We start from the raw sequence: 18,949 nt of genomic DNA on the forward strand, positions 1-18,949 counted from the left end.
TGTCCACAGTATGATAACCTAGTTATGCGTTCATCACCACAATCTATCTCTGAACATTCTCCTTACATCAGAAAGAAACAGAACAAGAATAAAAAAATAAAAGTGAAAAAAGAACACCCAAATCATCCCCCCATCCCACCACATTTGTCCTTTAGTTTTTATCCCCATTCCTCCACTCATCCATACACTAGATAAAGGGGGTGTGATCCACAAGGTCTTCACAATCACACTGTCACCCCTTGTAATCTACATTATTATATAATTGTCTTCAGGAGTCCAGACTGCTGGGTTGGAGTTTGGTAGTTTCAGATATTTACTTCTAGCTATTATAATACATTAAAGCCTAAGAGGTGTTATCTATATAGTGCATAAAAATGTCCACCAGAGTGACCTCTCGACTCCATTTGGAATCTCTCAGCCACTGAAACTATTTCGTCTCATTTTGCATCCCCCTTTTGGTCAAGAAGATACTCTCAGTCCCACGATGCCGGGTCCACATTCATCCCCGGGAGTCATACTCTGCATTGCCAGGGAGATTTACACCCCTGGGAGTCGGGTCCCACGTAGGGGGGAGGGCAGTGAGTTCACCTGTCGAGATGGCTCAGTTAGAGAGAGAGAGGGCCACATCTGAGCAACAAAGAGGTACTCGGGGGGAGACTCTTAGGCACCATTACATACAAGTTTAGACTCTCCTTTGTGGTAATGAGCTTCATAAGGGCAAGTCCTGTGCTCGAGGGCTCAGCACATCAAACTGCCAGTCCCAATGTTTGTGACAACATCAACATCAGTCCAGGTGAGGATGTCCAATACATCCGCACCTTCCCCCAGATCCTCGGGGCTGGGGAGGGGGAGGCTGTAAATATATTTTTTATTATCTGCCCAAATTATTTCTAGGATGTGTCACTATTTCACTCCAGCCTATACTAACCTACTGTATCTCACTTCCTATTCAAAGTTCCATGCAATTGTGGTGTTTGAACAAATCGACTGTAGAGTTGTACCGTTTAGAAAATTTAGATCCTGTACCAAATAGATATCTATTCCCTTGGTCTCATATGAAAGTTGAAGTTTTAAAACACAATCAGTTTCGACCTTTACTCTTTGGCCTGGCTTGCCCTGGTCTTAACCAGACCTGCTTCATTCATATCACTAATTGAAGTCTGGGCTCTTTTTCAGCTTTTTTTATTTGTTTATTTTTTTTTTGACAGTGGCTGTATGCACTAATACTGACATTCATATCTGCCGAGCTCTAGCTCTGAGTTTCAGGTGTCTCAGAGATATGCATTGTTCCAGAGACCAATCAGGTTATATGCTAGGGGATCAGCATCTCAAAGTTTAGAGATAGGCCTTACAATTCAGGGATAGAGTTAACTGCTGTAAGAGCTTACAATCTAGGGACTATTACAATTATTGTGTCCACGTTAGGCTATGTTCTAAGATTCAATTCTGAGTTTACACATTGTAGTTGGTCCATATTGGTGAGGCATCATCCCTCTCACCATGTTTTCTCCAACACTTTTACTCCTATATATCTATTTTCCTACAATTTTATAGAGTTATATTCACATACCATACATTTATCCACAGTGTACAATCAGTTGTTCATGGTATCATCATAAAGTTGTACATTTATCACCACAATCTGCACTTGAACATACTGATTACTACAAGAAAAATAGTTTTGTTTTTTTTTAGCAATAAGAAAAAATGATAAAAAGAAAAATAACATGTCATACAATACAATATACTACTAAGGACAGCAAATAACACCACTACCAAGAATCCCATATTACTCCCCTATATCCCCCTCTCATATACATTTAGCACTGGCATATTGCATTTGTTACATTTTGTTTTAGTTTGCTAATGCTGCGGAATGCAGAACACCAGAGATGGATAGGCTTTTATAAAATGGGGGTTTATTTCACTACACAGTTACAGTCTTAAGGCCACAAAATGTCCAAGGTAACACATCAGTAATCGGGTACCTTCACTGGAGATGGCCAATGGCGTCCGGAAAACCTCTGTTAGCTGGGAAGGCACATGGCTGGCGTCTGCTCCAAAGTTCTGGTTTCAAAATGGCTTCTCCCAGGACTTCCTCTCTTGCAAGCTTGCTCCTCATCAAATCGTCACTCACAGCTGCACTGCATCCAGTCTCTTTGAGTCAGCATGTTTTATATGGCTCCACTGATCAAGGCCCACCCTGAATGGGTGGGGCCACACCTCCATGGGAGTATCCCACCAGAGTCACCTCCCACAGCTGGGTGGGGCACATCTCCATGCAAACAACCTAATCCAAACATTCCAACTTAATCCCCACTGTTCTGTCTGCCCCACAAGATTGCATCAAAGAATATGGCTTTTTCTGGGGGACATAAAGCATTCAAACCGGCACACATTTAATGGAGGTATATTACATGTTACTGTTGACCATAGACTCCAGTTTGCTTTGATTATGTTTTTTCCTGAATACCATCCCTTTTTCAAATTTCTACATGGTTGACATTCATTTGCTTTCCCACATGCAAAAACATTTTTATATTTGTATATTTAGTAACAGTCATTGGCCACTCCAGTTTTTGCCACGTTATACAGTCCCAGTCTTTATCATCTATCTTTACCTCTGGTGTCATACATTCTCCTATCCCACCTCTTTCAGCTTTACTCACAGACATCTTTGTTCGGTGTACTTACAATACCGTGCTACCATCACACAGTATTATGCTATCTATTTCTGGATCTATGCAATCAATCCTAAACATTCTGTAGTCCTTCAGCATCAAATGGCTGATCTCTGCCCTCTTTCTGTCTCCTGGTCGCCTGTGTTGTCAGCTTTTAACTCCCAAAGTTTGTTCATTAATGTCTGTTCATATTAGTGAGACCATACAGAATCTGTCCTTTTGTTTCTGGCTAACTTCACTCAACATAATGTCCTCAAGTTTCATCCACATTATTACATGATCCATGTCTTCGTTCTGTCTTACAGCTGCATTATATTCCATCATGTGTATATACCACAGTTTGTTTATCCACTCGTCCTTTGATGGACATTTGGGCTGTTTCCATCTCTTGGCAATTGTGAATAATGCTGCAATAAACATCGGTTTACAAACGTCTGTTTGTGTCTTAAGTTTCAGTTCCTCTGAGTATATACCCAGCAATGGAATAGCTGGGTCATATGGCAAATCTATATTTAGCTTCCTGAGGAACCTCCATACTGTCTTCCAGAGTGGTTGCACCATTCTACATTCCCACCAACAATGAATAAGTGTGCCTCTTTCTCCACATCCTCTCCAACACATGTCATTTTCTGTTTTTTGGATAATGGCCATTCTGGTAGGTGTGAGATGATATCTCATTGTGGTTTTGATTTGCATTTCCTTAATAGCCAGTGAAGTTGAGCATTTTTTCATATGCTTTTGAGCCATTTGTATTTCCTCTTCAGAAAGATGTCTGTTCATGTCTTTTGCCCATTTTTTAATTGGATTGTTTGTCTTTCTGTTATTGAGATGCAGGATTCCTTTATATATTTGGGATATTAAACCCTTATCTGATATGTGGTTTCCAAATATCATCTCCCATTGTGTAGGTTGCCTTTTTACTTTTCTGACAAAGTCCTTTGATGTACAAAAGTGTTTAATTCTGAGGAGATCCCATTTGTCTATTTGTTCTTTGGTTGCTTGTGCCTTGGGTGTGAGGTCTAAGAAACCACCTCCTTTCACAAGATCTTTAAGATATTGTCCTACATTTTCTTCTAAGAGTTTTATGGTCTTGGTGCTAATGTTTAGGTCTTTGATCCACTTTGAGTTAATTTTGGTATAAGGTGTGAGATGGACATCCTCTTTCATTCTTTTGGAAATGGATATCCAGTTCTTCAAACACCATTTATTGAACAGGCTGCTCTTTCCCAGTTGCTTCGGCTTCACTGCCTTATCAAAGATCAGTTGTCCATAGATGTGAGGGTCTACTTCTGAACACTCAATTCAATTCCATTGATCAGTATATCTGTCCTTATGCCAGTACCATGCTGTTTTGAGCACTGTAGCTTTGTAATATGCTTCAAAGTCAGGTAGTGAGAGACCTCCCACTTCATTCCTCTTTCTCAAGACATTTTTGGCTATTCGGGGCACCTTACCCTTCCAAATAAATTTAGTTATTGTTTTTCTATTTCTGTAAAGTAAGTTGTTGGGATTTGAATTGGTATTGCATTGAATCTGTAAATCAGTTTAGGTAAAATTGCCATCTTAACTATATTTAGTCTTCCAATCCATGAACATGGTATGTTCTTCCATTTTTTCAGGTCTTGTTCAATTTCTTTTAGCAGTTTCTTATAGTTTTCTATGTAAAGGTCTTTTGTGTCCTTGGTTAAGTTTATTCCTAAATACTTGATTCTTTTGGTTGCTATTGTAAATGGGATTTTTTTCTTGATTTCCTCCTCTTGTTGTACATTACTTGTGTATAGGAACACTACAGATTTTTGTGTGTTGATCTTGTAGCCTGCCACTTTGCTGTATTCATTGACTAGTTCTAGTAGCTTTGCTGTAGATTTTTCTGGATTTCCTACATATAGAATCATGTCATCTGCAAACAGTGAAAGTTTTACTTCTTCCTCTCCAATTTGGATGCCTTTTATTTCTTTTTCTTGCCTAACTGCTCTAGCTAGAACTTCCAGCACAATGTTGAATAACAATGGTGATAGTGGGCATCCCTGTCTTGTTCCTGATCTTAGAGGAAAAGCTTTCAGTCTCTCCCCATTGAGTGTGATGTTAGCTGTGGGTTTTTCATATATTGCCTTTATCATATTGAAAAAGTTCCCTTCTATTCCTATCCTTTGAAGTGTTTTCATCAGGAAAGGATGTTGAATTTTGTCAAATGCCTTTTCTGCATCAATCAAGATGATCATGTGGTTCTTCTGCTTTAATTTATTGATGTGGTGTATTACATTAATTGATTTTCTTGTGTTGAACCAGCCTTGCATACCTGGAATAAATCCCACCTGGTCGTGGTGTATAATTCTTTTAATGTGCTGCTGGATTCGATTTGCGAGTATTTTGTTGAGGACTTTTGCGTCTATATTCATTAAAGAAATTGGTCTATAATTTTCTTTTTTTGTAGTATCTTTGCCTGGTTTTGGTATTAGGGTGATGATGGCTTCATAGAAAGAGTTAGGTAGCTTTCCCTTTTCTTCAATTTTTTTGACGAGATTGAGCAGGATTGGTACTAATTCATTCTTGAATGCTTGGTAGAATTCACATGTGAAACCATCTGGTCCTGGGCTTTTCCTTTTTGGGAGCTTTTTGATGACTGACTCAATCTCTTTACTTGTGATTGGTTTGTTGAGGTCATCTATTTCTTCTTGAGTTAATGTTGGTTGTTTATGCTTTTCTAGGAAGTTGTCCATTTCATTTAAGTTGTCTAGTTTATTAGCATATAGTTGCTCATAGTATCTTCTCATTATCTCCTTAATTTCTGCAGGGTCGGTAGTTATATTTCCTTTCCCATTTCTGATTGCATTTATTTGCATCTGCTCTCTCTCTTTTTTTTTTTTTTTTTTGTTAGCCTAGCCAGTGGTCCATCGATTTTATTGATTTTCTCAAAGAACCAACTTCTGGTTTTGTTGATTCTCTCTATTGTTTTCCTGTTCTCAATTGCATTTATTTCTGCTCTAATCTTTGTTATTTCTTCCCTTCGGCTTGCTTTGGGGTTAGTTTGCTGTTCTTTCTCTAATTCCTCCAGGTGAGCAGTTAACTCTTCAATTTTTGCTCTCTCTTCTCTTTTAATATAGGCATTTAGGGCAATAAATTTCCCTCTCATCACTGCCTTTGCTGCATCCCATAAGTTTTGATAAGTTGTGTTTTCATTGTCATTTGCCTTGAGGTATTTACTAATTTCTCTTGTAATTTCTTCCTTTACCCACTGGTTTTCTAAGAGGGTGTTGTTTGGCCTCCATATGTTTGTGAATTTTATGACCTTCTGCCTTTTATTTATTTCCAACTTCATTCCATTGTGGTCTGAGAAAGTGTTGTGTATAATATCAATATTTTTAAATTTATTGAGACTTGCTTTGTGACCCAACATGTGGTCTATCCTAGAGAATGTTCCATGAACACTTGAGAAAAAAGTGTATCCTGTTGTTGTTGGATGTAGTGTTCTATAAATGTCTGTCAAGTCTAGTTCATTTATCATACAATTCAACATCTCTGTTTCTTTAGTGATCCTCTGTCTAGATATTCTATCCATTGATGAGAGTGGTGTATTGAAGTCTCCAACTATTATTGTAGAGGTATCTATTTCTCCTTTCAGTGATCGCAGTGTTTGCCTCATGAATTTTGGGGCATTCTGGCTTGGTGCATAAATATTTATGACTGTTATGTTTTCTTGATGAATTGACCCTTTTATTAATATATAGTGTCCTTCTTTGTCTCTTTTAATTGTTTTGCTTTTGAAGTCTAACTTGTCTGATATTAATATAGCTACTCCCGCTTTTTTCTGGTTGTTGTTTGCATGAAATATCTTTTTCCAACCTTTCACTTTCAGTCTATGTTTGTCCTTGTGTCTAAAGTGAGTTTCTTGTAGACAGCATATAGATGGGTCCTGTTTTTTAATCCATTTTGCCAGTCTGTGTCTTTTTATTGGGGAGTTTAATCCATTTACATTTAGTGTTATTACTATAAGGGCAGTACTTTCTACCATAATTTTGTTTTTTGGAATTTATATGTCATAACTTATTTTTTCCTCTCCTTTTACCTTTCCTGATAATCTTCATTTCTGCACTCTTCTCCAACTCTCTCTCTCTCCTGTCTGTTCCTATCAGCCTGTAGCACTCCCTTTAGTATTTCTTGTAGTGCCGGTCTCTTATTCACAACTCTCTCAGTGTCTGTTTGTCTGAAAATGTTTTAATCTCTCCCTCATTTTTGAAGGAAAGTTTTGCTGGATATAGAATTCTTGGTTGGCAGTTTTTCTCTTTCAGTATCTTAAATATATCATGCCACTGTCTTCTTGCCTCCATGGTTTCTGCAGAGAAATCTGTACATAGTCTTATTGACCTTCCCTTGTATGTGATGGATTGCTTTTCTCTTGCTGCTTTCAGAATCCTCTCTTTGTCTTTGACATTGGACAATCTGACCAGTAAGTGTCTTGGAGTAGGTCTATTGGGATCTATTCTCTTTGGGGTACGTTGTACTTCTTGAATCTCTAATTTTCTGTCTTTTATAAGAGTTGGGAACTTTTCAGTGAATATGTCTTCTATTACTCTTTCTGCCCCTTTTCCCCTCTCTTCTCCTTCAGGGATACCCATAACACGTATATTTGTGCGTTTCATGTTGTCACTCAGCTCCCTAAGACCCTGCTCATATTTTTCCATTTTTTTCACCATCTGTTCTTTTGTTTGTATGAATTCGAATGACCTGTCTTCCAGTTCACTGATCCTTTCTTCTGCCTGTTCAAATCTACTGTTGTGTCCCTCCATTGTGTTTTTCATCTCCTCCATTGTGGCCTTCATTCCCATGAGTTCTGCTATTTGTTTTTTTAAGTTTATGAATTCTTCTTTATGGTCAGCCAGTGTCTTCTTTATATCCTTCAGCTCTTTTGCTATATCTTCCTTCATTTCATCAAATTTATTTAGCATTAGTTGCCTCCACTCCTGTGTCTCAGCTGAGCTATTAGTTTGTTCCTTTGGCTGGTCCATGTTTTCGTGTTTCCTGGTATGGCTTGTTATCTTAAGTTGTCTAGGCATCTGATTTTCTTGATTAGTTTATTTTGGAGCTTGTTTTCTGTCTTTTACCTAGTGGTTTTCTTGTTGGTTGGCTTTGTTCTCTGGCCTCTGTTATTCAGTTCAACTTATTCTAGACCTCTAACTTAGGTTCTATTTAGTTGATCAGAATTTTTCTCCTCTTGTTTTTCCTGTTTCTTGCTCTGCCTCTATGTAACCTTTTTGTGGGTGGGTCTCCTCAGATATGGTAGACCCTAGTCATATTTTCCCAGTCTAGTGAGGCCCAGGTCTCATTGGGAGGGTATGGAGTTTTCCTGAGAATGGGACTCTCCTATGAGGCCTCTAGAATTGGTGCTTTTCCTCCCCTGTCCAGCAGGTGGCGCTGGCCAGCCCACAGCTCCCCCACCAGTGTAAGGAGGTATGGAGCCTTTAGTCCTCCTGGTGACTCTGATCCTGTCAGGGGCGTGGCTGACTGAAGCCAGAATCTGAATTCCAGCCCCTGGGGTCTGAATTCCCAGAAGGAGGACTGCCAGTTGAGCTGACCTCCCTCCACTCTCCCAATCCTCAGAACTCCAGTTGTCTCTCAGGGGCACTATTCCCTTCTCCCCTCTCCTCTTTGGGGCCTCTCCAGGTAGATTCCTTGGTCAGCCTGAGTTGCCAATTAAAGATGAGGATGGAGGCCTTCAGTAGTGAATACGGAATTCAAAGACACTGTGGGTACTCTGTCTCCCCCAAGCCCAGCCTAGTCCCTCAACCTGGGCTTTCCGATAGAAAATAATCACATACATTACTTTTAGATTAAAAAAAAAAAAAAAAAATAGAAAAGAAATCAAGAAAAAGAAAGAAGGAAAAAAAAAAAAAAAAAAAAATGGTATATTTTAAAATTATTTCCCCAGCCTGGAAGTTTTGTCAGTGTAAGAATAGAGCATTTAAAGATATGCTTTGGGCTATTGTCTGATATACAACAGCTTCAGTTCCACCCCTGCCGGGGGCTATTGAAATGCAAAAAGATAAGGGATCAGTGAGAAGCCAGAAGGGACAAAATGTAGGGGGGAAAAAAATGGCTTTTTTGGAGTCTGAGAATGGGTGCCCGCTTTTACGTGCCCCCACTTCTCGGAGCCCAGCCCTTCTTTAGCACCCCATCTCCCAAAATTAGTTACTTAATTTGTTAATTAATTCTGCAGTTGAGGCTGGGTTGAGCCTCCCTTCTTGCCCTCAGCAGATTGCTGTTTTTTGTTTTTTTTTTTTTCCCCCCCTTTCAGGGACCCGGCAGCAAGACAGTCTGTGAGGTCTGGGTGGGGAGGGGCGCCAGACCCCTGGTCCGGGGAACTTACAATGTTCGCTGCGATCTCAGCTTTTCCTCCAATTCCAAACTTGTGTCCAATGTGTGACTGGTTACTGGAGACCCCGAAAACACTGTTTCATATAGTTCTTGGGTAATTGCCAGCTGCTCTAGGGGAGAGACAAAATTCTGCTCCTCAGCACTCCGCCTCCCTCCTTGTTTTTTTTTTAATCAACTGTATGAAAAATAAAAAAATTAAAAATTAAAAAATTAAAAAAAATTAAAAAAAACACATACAATAAGAGAACATTTCAAAGAGACCATAACAAGGGAGTAAGAAAAAGACAATTAACCTAAAATAACTACTTTACTTCCAACATGTTCCTACTCTACCCCAAGAAAGTTACCTAATATAGCAACATTTCTGTGAACTTGTTCCTGCTACACCCATCAGAAATTAACAGACCATTGTCATTCCTGGGCATTTTGGGAACCACTTCTGAGCCTTAAAGAGATTGGGGGCACTCAGGGGAACTTAAAGAGGAATCTCCCTGAGTCATATCTGTGACTCTTTGGAGATCTTGGTTTATGTCACTTAGGAACAGAAGAGGTGCACTAGCAGACAGAGCCACAGCCTCCAGATTTGTTCCCATTTGCAGGTCACAGTCACACCTGTCCTACCCTGGGGGTGGTCCTGCCAGAGAAAGCATCCTTCCTTGCCCAGAAGTCTCCTTGGGGGTGTGGAGAGTGGGTAAAGCATTGACACTGATACAGGAGTCCTGACCCTCAGGAATGATAGAAGGAGCAGCAAGGAATCCAGAATGGCTGGGGAATTAGGAAAGGATAGGGGAAAGGGTGGATAGGAAAGGGATGAAGAGAGAGGTAATTGAGGTTCAGGAAAGAAAGTTTGGTGGGTAGTACAAAGAGTCAAGGGGTTAAGCAGCCGGGTGTACAACCACAAGAGCTAGAAGAGTGTATGGTCCAGGTGCTTCCTTTAAGGGGACAACTTGGTTGGGCCAAGAGTGGGGCTTAGGTTTATCCTGTAGTCTTGGGTGACAGTGAAAAAATCAGGAGATGCACATTTGAGTTTCAGTTCTGTCACTAACTTCCTGGATTATCTGACATTTCTGAGTCTCAGTTTCTTCTTTTGCAAAATGTAGATTTCATTTGCCCTCCCTCAAATATTTAGTATCAAATAAGGTAGTGTGTATAAAGTAGCGCTGAAACTGTAAAGCTCAGACAGTCATAAGGTGTTGCCATTTCCTTGGAGGATGAGTTTTGGGCTATCTCAGACCTCTCTTTGCTCAGATGACATCTTCTGTGGCAGGTGGACATACCACTCTCAGGATGAGCTGGGAGGATCCTCCCACTGGGGCCGACTCACAAGCTACAGTGGAGGCGGCTACTACCTGGACCTTCCAGGATCCCGAAAGGCCAGTGCAGAGGCACTCCGGGATCTTCAGGAGGGGCTGTGGCTGGACAGGGGCACTCGGGTGGTCTTCATTGACTTCTCAGTCTACAACGCCAACATTAATCTTTTCTGTGTTCTGAGGTGAGCATCTTTCCCTACCACATCCCTCCACCATGATTCCTGGTTCCTTTCTCCTCTCCTTGAGATCTTCCCCTAAACTTGTACCCTATGGTTGGGGTGGGAGGAACTGTCCCAGCCCATGCTCCACTAGCCATCTCCCCATCCCTCCACACAGGTTGGTGGTGGAGTTTCCAGCAACAGGAGGTGCCATCCCATCCTGGCAAATCCGCACAGTGAAGCTGATCCGCTATGTCAGCAACTGGGACTTCTTTATCATTGGCTGTGAGGTCATCTTCTGTGCCTTCATCTTCTACTATGTGGTGGAGGAGATCCTGGAGCTCCACATCCATCGGCTTCGCTACCTCAGCAGCATCTGGAACATCCTGGACTTGGTGGTCATCTTGGTGAGGAAAACATATCCTGGATTCAGTGCAAATTGTGAGAAGGAGGGGGATCCAAGTTCTTCCTTTTGAAGCTCGAAGTCCTTCCTATGACTTCAGGTCAAATCACTGTGCAACAGCTTCCTAAGTCTGGGTCCTTGGGAAACCCCATCTCTCACATCCTCTCTTCTCCTGACCTGTGAAAGGCCTTGCTCTTTTCTTTATGTAGTTGATATTCTGTTCCTCTTTTGTTTCTTGCCTTTATGAACTGTCCCCTTATAACCATTCCCTTTAATCTTCTCTTCTATTCAATTATTCTTCCCCTCTACCTCCTTCCTATTAACAGGACACATTTGTTTCCTGACTGAGGATGGGCAGTGGCAGGAGGAGATAAAACTTCTTGACTCTAGTTCCCCATGGCCCTATGTATTTACCACAGCCTTCTCTTGGACTTTAATTACTTAAGATGCTACCCAATCATCCTATCCAGGTCCATCTGAACCTGAGACAAAATCAAGAACTCAGCAGGGACAGATGTTTATTCCTTCCTGCCTTACTACCCCAACTGTGTCTGGGGACCTCATCTTTGAGCTTCCCCTTGACTTTTCTGACCACACCCCCAATCCCTGTGATGATAGCTCTCCATTGTGGCCGTGGGTTTCCACATATTCCGAACCCTCGAGGTGAATCGGCTGATGGGGAAGCTACTGAAACAGCCAAACATGTATGCTGACTTCGAGTTCCTCGCCTTCTGGCAGACACAGTACAACAACATGAATGCCGTCAACCTCTTCTTCGCCTGGATCAAGGTACCCTGGGACTCCTCCCCCACAGCTTTGCCTCAGGGCCCTCATTTTGCCTTCCTCAATACTTGTTTTATTTTCCTTTTCTGGTTTGGCAACTCCTGTGGCCTCCGTAGGCCCCTGGAGTGGACTTCTCAAAGCTCTTCTCTTTCCCTCCTTCAACATTTTGTTCAACCTGACCCTTCCAGATATTCAAGTACATCAGCTTCAACAAAACCATGACCCAGCTTTCCTCCACACTGGCCCGCTGTGCCAAGGACATCCTGGGCTTCGCCGTCATGTTCTTCATCGTTTTTTTCGCCTATGCCCAACTCGGCTACCTGCTTTTTGGGACCCAAGTGGAAAATTTTAGCACTTTCATCAAGTGCATGTGTGTGTCCTTTAGTCCTTCCTGGTCCCTTACCCTCCAGCTCCAAGGGTGTCTGTATCCTTGGGGAAGCTGGGTATGTGTGTGGGTGCATGTCTGTGTTTAAAGCATCCGTGTGAGAGTGTCAGGAAGCCCTGGTGTGTGCGCTCAAGTCTTCTATGCACCTTGCTGTCTTTCCATATGATTGGGTTGGAAGGGTCTCTCTGAGTCTATGCAAGAGCAGTAGTCATCAAAGTGGAAAGAGGGTGTGGATTGGGGTCAGGGTTATGGTGAGGCTTTGGGTGAAGACCAGATCCTGGTCTCTCAGTTTCACTCAGTTCCGGATCATCCTTGGGGACTTCGACTACAATGCTATCGACAATGCCAACCGCATCCTGGGCCCTGCCTACTTTGTCACCTACGTCTTCTTCGTCTTCTTTGTGCTCCTGGTGAGGGTCCCTCTAAGGGTTGGGGAATTGGGAGCCTGAGGGGTGAGGATGTGGAGGGCCTGCAGGGTGGGGTTTTGACCCCCCATCTTCCCCGATTCAAGATTATGATGGGTGTCTCAAATCAAAGATGAAGAGTGAGGGGGTAACTTCTGGGTCTTCTGATGTCGTCTGTATAGTCAGGCAGTTTGCATAAGGGTACCTGCAGGGTCCCTCAGTAAAATCAAACCCCTGTTCTTCAAGGATGGAAGGGGTGAGAAAAGTACCTCATGAGGAGAAGTGGCTGCACCTGGAAGCTTCTACACCTATTCTCCAAGATTCCCCTTTCCCCTGGGGATCTCTTGCTGCTTTATACTGCCATTGCTTTGTAGTTGTTCTCCTTCCATGCCAACCATGAAAGATCTGGGTTTCATTTTTATTAACAAAGCCAGCAGGTTTCTTTATATGATTGTTGGATGGGGATATGGACAGAGGTTGCGGGTATATGGTGGTAAAGAGAACACAATTGTACTCTCACCTTGACAAGAGTCTGGTTTCAGTGATTGGTGGACTCTTGCATGTAATGGGGTCTGTGGCATGTGTGGGGTATATTTTTTTAAAATTCAGATTTATTGAGATATATTCACGTACCATACAATCATCCAGAGTGTACAAATCAATTGTTCATAGTACCATTGTATAGTTGTGCTTCATCACCACAATCGATTTTGAGCATTTTCATTACTACAAAAAAAAAAAATAAAAATAAGAATAAAATTAAAAGTAAAAAAGAACACCTAAAACATCCCATCCCCCCATCCCATCCTATTTTCCAATTAATTTTTGTCCCCATTTTCCTACTCATTGGCCATACGCCGGATAAAGGGAGTGTGAGCCACAAGGTTTTCACAATCACACAAACCGTGTAAGATACATAGTTATACAATTGTCTTCAAGAATCAAGGCTACTGGGTTTCAGTTTGACAGTTTTAGGTATTTCCTTCTAGCTATTCCAATACACTAAAAACTACAAAGGGATATCTATACAATGCATAAGAATAACCTCCAGAATGACCTCTTGACTCCATTTGAAATCTGTCAGCTACTGAAACTTTATTTTGTTTCATTTTGCTTCCCCCTTTTGGTCAAGAAGCCTTTCTCAATCCCACGAGCTGGGTCCAGGTTCATCCCTGGGAGTCATTGCCAGGGAGATTTACTCCCCTGGGAGTCAGGTCCCATGAAGTGGAGGAGGGCAGTGAGTTTACCTGCTGAGTGGGCTTAGAGAGAAAGCGGATGTGTGGGCTATCTGTGGTCAGTAAAACTACTGCAACTGGAAGTGTGGGCACCAGGTTAATGAGAGAAGATGTTCCATCCCTAACATGATGTGCTGAAAGGCTGGGCTCTGGAACCTCTGAGAGGTGGGATTGGTGGTCTGCAGAGCTGGAGTTGAGAGCATTGGCCCCTTTAGAATATGTGTCTGAGCCATCAATGGAGTCAGTGAGCTTGGGGCAGTTATCGGGTCTGAGGGTGAGGATCCAGGTCCCTGTCTTATCCTCTAGAACATGTTCCTGGCCATCATCAATGACACATACTCAGAGGTCAAGGAGGAGTTGGCTGGACAGAAGGATGAGCTTCAGCTTTCTGACCTCCTGAAACAGGTGATGATCTAATCTCCTTCAGCTACACATCTGCATCAGGGCCCAGGTCCAAGGCTTTGTGTCCTGGTCTGTTCCTGACTGGTGTAGGACCCATGCCCTTGTGTGCCATTGACTTATCAATTTGTGGATTTATGGAAGCCTGGCATCCTGGGGGTGGGGGTGGGGGCCAGGGATGATGAGGGGCCTGTGGGGCCTCAGCCTGTTCCCTTTCCCCTTACAGGGCTACAACAAGACCCTTCTGAGGCTGCGCCTGCGGAAAGAACAAGTTTCAGATGTGCAGAAGGTCCTGCAGGGTGGGGAGCAGGAGATCCAGTTTGAGGATTTCACCAACACCTTAAGGGAGTGAGCAACCAGAGATCCAGCCTCCCCTGGCCTTGGTCTATAAGTCTGTGACCCTCAACTATACACCCTTTGCCTATAAGACTTTCATCTTGGCTGTTAGGCTTCAGACCTTGGTCTATATGTTTCTGATCTTGACCTTCCAAATTGTGCCCTTGGTGTAAAGACTTCTGACCATGGTCTATAACATTCTGGTCCCTGTTGAAGAACTCTTAGGCCCAAGGTAATAATATAATTCCCTTGTTATACATATCCCCCACTCTCACAAAACTCTGATCTCGATTCTATGCTCCCCAACAAACATTGGTCTATTACCTGAGCCCTTCTCTCCCTGCTTTCCAGTGAAACATGTTAGCAAACATTGAACAAATACATTGTGAGCACCACCACCTGTAGGCCAAGCATTAAGTAGAGCACAACATAATTAAATGAGACAGTCTTTGTCCTCCAGGAGCTCATAGACATATAAGCAAATAAACTGCATCACAGAATAAGTTCAACAACATAAGTAACTAATAACAGGAATAACTAGAGCAGAGAAGAGAGTGATCAATTCTATATTGAACTTGAGGGAAGGTTCCGAGAAGAGGTGCTGTCTGAATAGGATTTCAGAGGATGAATAACTTCCAAGTGGATAAACCAGAGGGAAGACCATTCCAAGAAGAGATGGAAGCATTTACAAAGGCATAGAAGTCTGAAATAGAACAACATATACAGGAATTATATGCAGCTGAGCATTGCTAGGATAGCACATGAAAGGTGGGGCATAGAAGGAGACCAGGCCAGAGAAATTTGCAAGGGATCCATGTTGGAAAAACAACCATTCTATCCAAAGAATAGGATAGGTGCCTAGGAGGGATTTTAAGCCGGGAAGGAGTATATTTAGACCTGCATTTTAGAAAGATTCATTACTCTAATTGCATTATGGAGGATGGATTTTGAGGTAGAGAGTGAGGGTGGGAGGCAGGGCATTGCAGGTTAGTTGGAGGTGAAGAGATTTTGCAGTGATCCCTGTAGAAGATCAGGTGGGCTTGAAGTGGCCAGCAGAAGTTAAGAGAGGAAGAAGAGAGATTCAAGTGACTTCTTCTTGGTAACATTGCTAGACCCTGGAGAACCTGGCTTTCCTATGTAGCCCCCCTTTTCTCCAGAGAGCAAGCTACTCATGCATTGAGCCTGGCAAGAAAGTGGGAGTTCATGTTAGAGCAGTTACAGTGGCTGCGGGTTATTCCATAATCCTGTTCTCCGCAGACTGGGGCACGCAGAGCATGAGATTACTGAGCTCACGGCTGCCTTCACCAGGTTTGACCAAGATGGGAACCACGTTCTGGATGAGAAGGAGCAGGCAGAAATGCAACAGGACCTGGAGGAGGAGAGGGTGAGCCATCCCTCACCCCTCCCTGGCTGGTTGGTGGGGGAGGCAGTATAAGGAAGCTGCCCACCCCCCAACACACCCAGCACCCAAACCCAAACTGAAAATCCTCTGATAGATGAGCAGTAATTGGAATATTGGTTCTCAGACTTTACTGCACATCAGAATACTCTGAGGGAGTTTTTAAAAATTCCCATACTCAGGCCACACACCCTAGACCAATTAAATCAGAATTGCTGGGAGTAGGACGCAGACAGCAGTAGCTTTTAAAACACCCCAGGTGATTCCAATGTGCAGCCAATGTTGAGAACCACTACTCCAATACACAGTCTTAGGGTAAAAGAGGCAATTATCCAAGAACTCCTGTTGAGGACTTGCCTTGTCTTTGGGATTTCCAAACTCTGATTCTCAGCTGCTCTGCTATGCTTGCTCCACCCCTATTCAGTGTAGACCAAAAAGTTGAGGGCAGGGGGTGATGGCAGCTCAGAGGGAAAGTGCCAGGAATTCTGGTGTTGTCCCTCTTCTCCCAAGATGAGTTGGCCTCTATCAAATGCTTCACTAATCAAGGCTTCAAGGCACTTACATTTTGTTTCTCCAGTGGTTGGATGAGGTTTGTGTCCACCAACTAACCTGACAGTATTTTTTCCAGTCTGAGAGGGAAGGGTCACAACAAGATCTGGAGCCCAGGGTCTGGTCCCAAGAGCCCATTAGAGCAGGGGATGGAACAGCAGCTGATGGCTTCCCAGAGTCATCCTCTCCCCTCTCCCTTCTGACTTCCTGATCAGGTGGCCCTCGGCACTGAGATTGAGAACCTGGGCCAGTCTATTACCCGCAGCCCACCAGGAGAGTTGGGCCCAGAGGCTGTCAGAGCAGGTGGCTGGATTTCAGGAGAAGAATTTCAAACGTATGTGCAGCCAAGGGCCCAGGGCTGGCTGTGTCTGTAACATCCTACCTTGTGCTTCTTTCTGCAACCTTCCAATTCCCTGTCCTAGTTTGGGGGAGACCCTGGGCTGAGCCTTACAAAGCTGAGCCTTACCTTCCTTCCTCCCTCCGACATATACTGTTTTGTTCCCCCTGCCTCTGTAGACACCTAGCCCCCAAGACACATTGTTCTGCTCCCTCAGTCTCTCTAAAATCCTGCACAGGCTCATGAGGAGAGTTCTGCGGCTGGAGACTGTCCTGGAAGGAGTTGTGTGCCAGGTCGATGCTGTGGGCTCAAAGCTGAAGATGCTGGAGAAGAAAGGGCAGCTGGCTGTCTCTCCAGGCATGGTAAGTGGCCTTTTATCTGGGTCCTTAACTCCCCATAGCTAACTCTACCGTCTTTTCTACTCAGTGGGTGGGGACAGAGTACTTTCAAAAATCCTATGTTTTCAGGCCACTGGGACATCATGTCTGCAGCGGTCCATCTATCACTAGAGGTAATGGGTGGAGGGAAGGCCTGCAAGAGGTTGCCCCAGTGTGGGGTTGCCTTGGGCTCTGGAAGATGGTCTGAGGGTGGAGAATCAGATCCAGAGAAAAGGAAAGTGGGACACAAACTCCTCCTTTAAATGACCTGTCTCCTTTTTCTTGCTCCAGGAGGAACAAGCTGTTTGGGAGTGCCTGCAGCCAGCCCCAGCTGGAACCCCAGTCCACTGGGGAATCCAGGGTTGGCAGAAGAGTGGTGGGGGAGGGATCCTGAAGCATCAGACAGCAGGGTCCTCTCTCACTGCCTCCCTCGAGGCCCCCTCTCCGCATGCCCTCTACTTTTAGCTGCTACTGGGTTCCAGCCTGTACCTGGCCTTTTGAGCCAATGTTCATGTGTGAGCTGGGCATCATGCTTAGGCTTGTGATGCAGTGCTGCTGTGTGTAGCCAAATAGTTCTGTGTAGCTCTGTGAAATAATATTTTGTACTGGGCCTTTCATTCCTTGTGGTTCTAGCTCCACTCTGGTGATAAAAAATGACAATAACAAACAGAATAAAGGAAGGGAGGGTAATGACTCTTCTTAAGCACTTGGATAGCCATGATTTGTGAAAAAGGTAGACCAAGAGAGCAGCCCATATCTAGATGTCTTCCTACTTGCCAGTGAATTTTATTCTTGTCCTTTGTGTATCTAAAGATATGCTGCTAGTGCCCATAGGTTTCTTGTCTCCCCCATTGAGTTTCCCTGTAAAAGAGAAGGAGAAGCCTTAAAGGAGACAAGACTTCCTCACATGGTGAGATTCAACTGTTGGAGAGGGTTAGAGTGACATCCTCTGAGAGTAAAGTCGATGAAGGCTCTGTGGAGAGGGGGCTGCCTCTTGACATTTCACTGAATGCGGGGAACTGGGGGGGGCTGTACACAAGGAGACAAAGCTGGAGCCTGAGGAGAATCAGCAAGGAAATGATCTCAGGTTTCAGAGATCTTTGGACTAAGATGTGGTGGGCTGACTGCATTCTTCCATATGGCAATGTTGGTTTCCTTGGTGAATATCAATAAAAATACTTAGAAAAACCAGGACTTTGCATTTGCTTCTGGGATTATAGGGGGAAGAAGAGAGGCTGAGACTATGGGCCATCTTTGTACGTGGGCTGGGGAAGGCTCACCTCCTCTGGGAAGTGTAGAGTGAGGACAGTGACAATGTGAAGAAGCTGGGCTGCCCCAAGAGTCCAGAAATAAGAACTTCTGGCCCTTGGGTATGGTTTCAAATGGTGAGCACTATGACTGTACCATAAGGGAGAGCAGAGAATGTCCTAGGATGGAGTGAGTAAGGTTGAGAGGGCTAGTGGTGGTGGGGGTAGCACTGGGTATGTGTGGCACGTGGAAGTAAGAAAGTGAAAATGGAGTGATAACCAGGGATAAGACAAGAAACTCCTACAGCAAGATTGGGTGCCTGGGAGCTGACTTCCTGAGATCTGCTATACATACTCTTTACCCTTCCTGCGACCTTATTCCTTTCTCATATTGCACTTTCTGTTGTTCCCCATTCACTTTTTGTCCTCCATTCCCTTTACCCACTTCTCTTCTCCTATTCCATTCAGTACACTCTGTACACCAAGGAGACTTATGAATCAGCCTAAGTACAATTAAGATAACCAGAGAGTTTCCATGGCCCTAAAATAGTTACAATCTAGGTTTTCTTCAAGA

The 18,949-nt window shown here is 43.5% G+C and overlaps 1 protein-coding gene across 1 annotated transcript in view; it reads left to right on the plus strand.

Annotated features, from left to right (window-relative positions):
* PKD2L1 (polycystin 2 like 1, transient receptor potential cation channel) overlaps positions 1 to 18,164 on the plus strand; it is a 47,769-nt gene extending 29,605 nt beyond the window's left edge. The window contains exons 6-16 of the mRNA XM_037804693.1: positions 10,321 to 10,545; positions 10,700 to 10,928; positions 11,543 to 11,713; positions 11,896 to 12,077; positions 12,382 to 12,502; positions 14,038 to 14,136; positions 14,357 to 14,478; positions 15,724 to 15,850; positions 16,630 to 16,748; positions 16,990 to 17,113; positions 17,420 to 18,164. Of these exons, the coding sequence (XP_037660621.1) occupies positions 10,321 to 10,545; positions 10,700 to 10,928; positions 11,543 to 11,713; positions 11,896 to 12,077; positions 12,382 to 12,502; positions 14,038 to 14,136; positions 14,357 to 14,478; positions 15,724 to 15,850; positions 16,630 to 16,748; positions 16,990 to 17,113; positions 17,420 to 17,593 (1,693 nt within the window). The 3' untranslated portion in view covers positions 17,594 to 18,164. The remainder of the gene's footprint in view (positions 1 to 10,320; positions 10,546 to 10,699; positions 10,929 to 11,542; positions 11,714 to 11,895; positions 12,078 to 12,381; positions 12,503 to 14,037; positions 14,137 to 14,356; positions 14,479 to 15,723; positions 15,851 to 16,629; positions 16,749 to 16,989; positions 17,114 to 17,419) is intronic.
* Positions 18,165 to 18,949: the final 785 nt, after the last annotated feature.

Source organism: Choloepus didactylus, chromosome 15 (genome assembly GCF_015220235.1).
Source record: "Choloepus didactylus isolate mChoDid1 chromosome 15, mChoDid1.pri, whole genome shotgun sequence".
Lineage (NCBI taxonomy): Eukaryota > Metazoa > Chordata > Mammalia > Pilosa > Megalonychidae > Choloepus > Choloepus didactylus.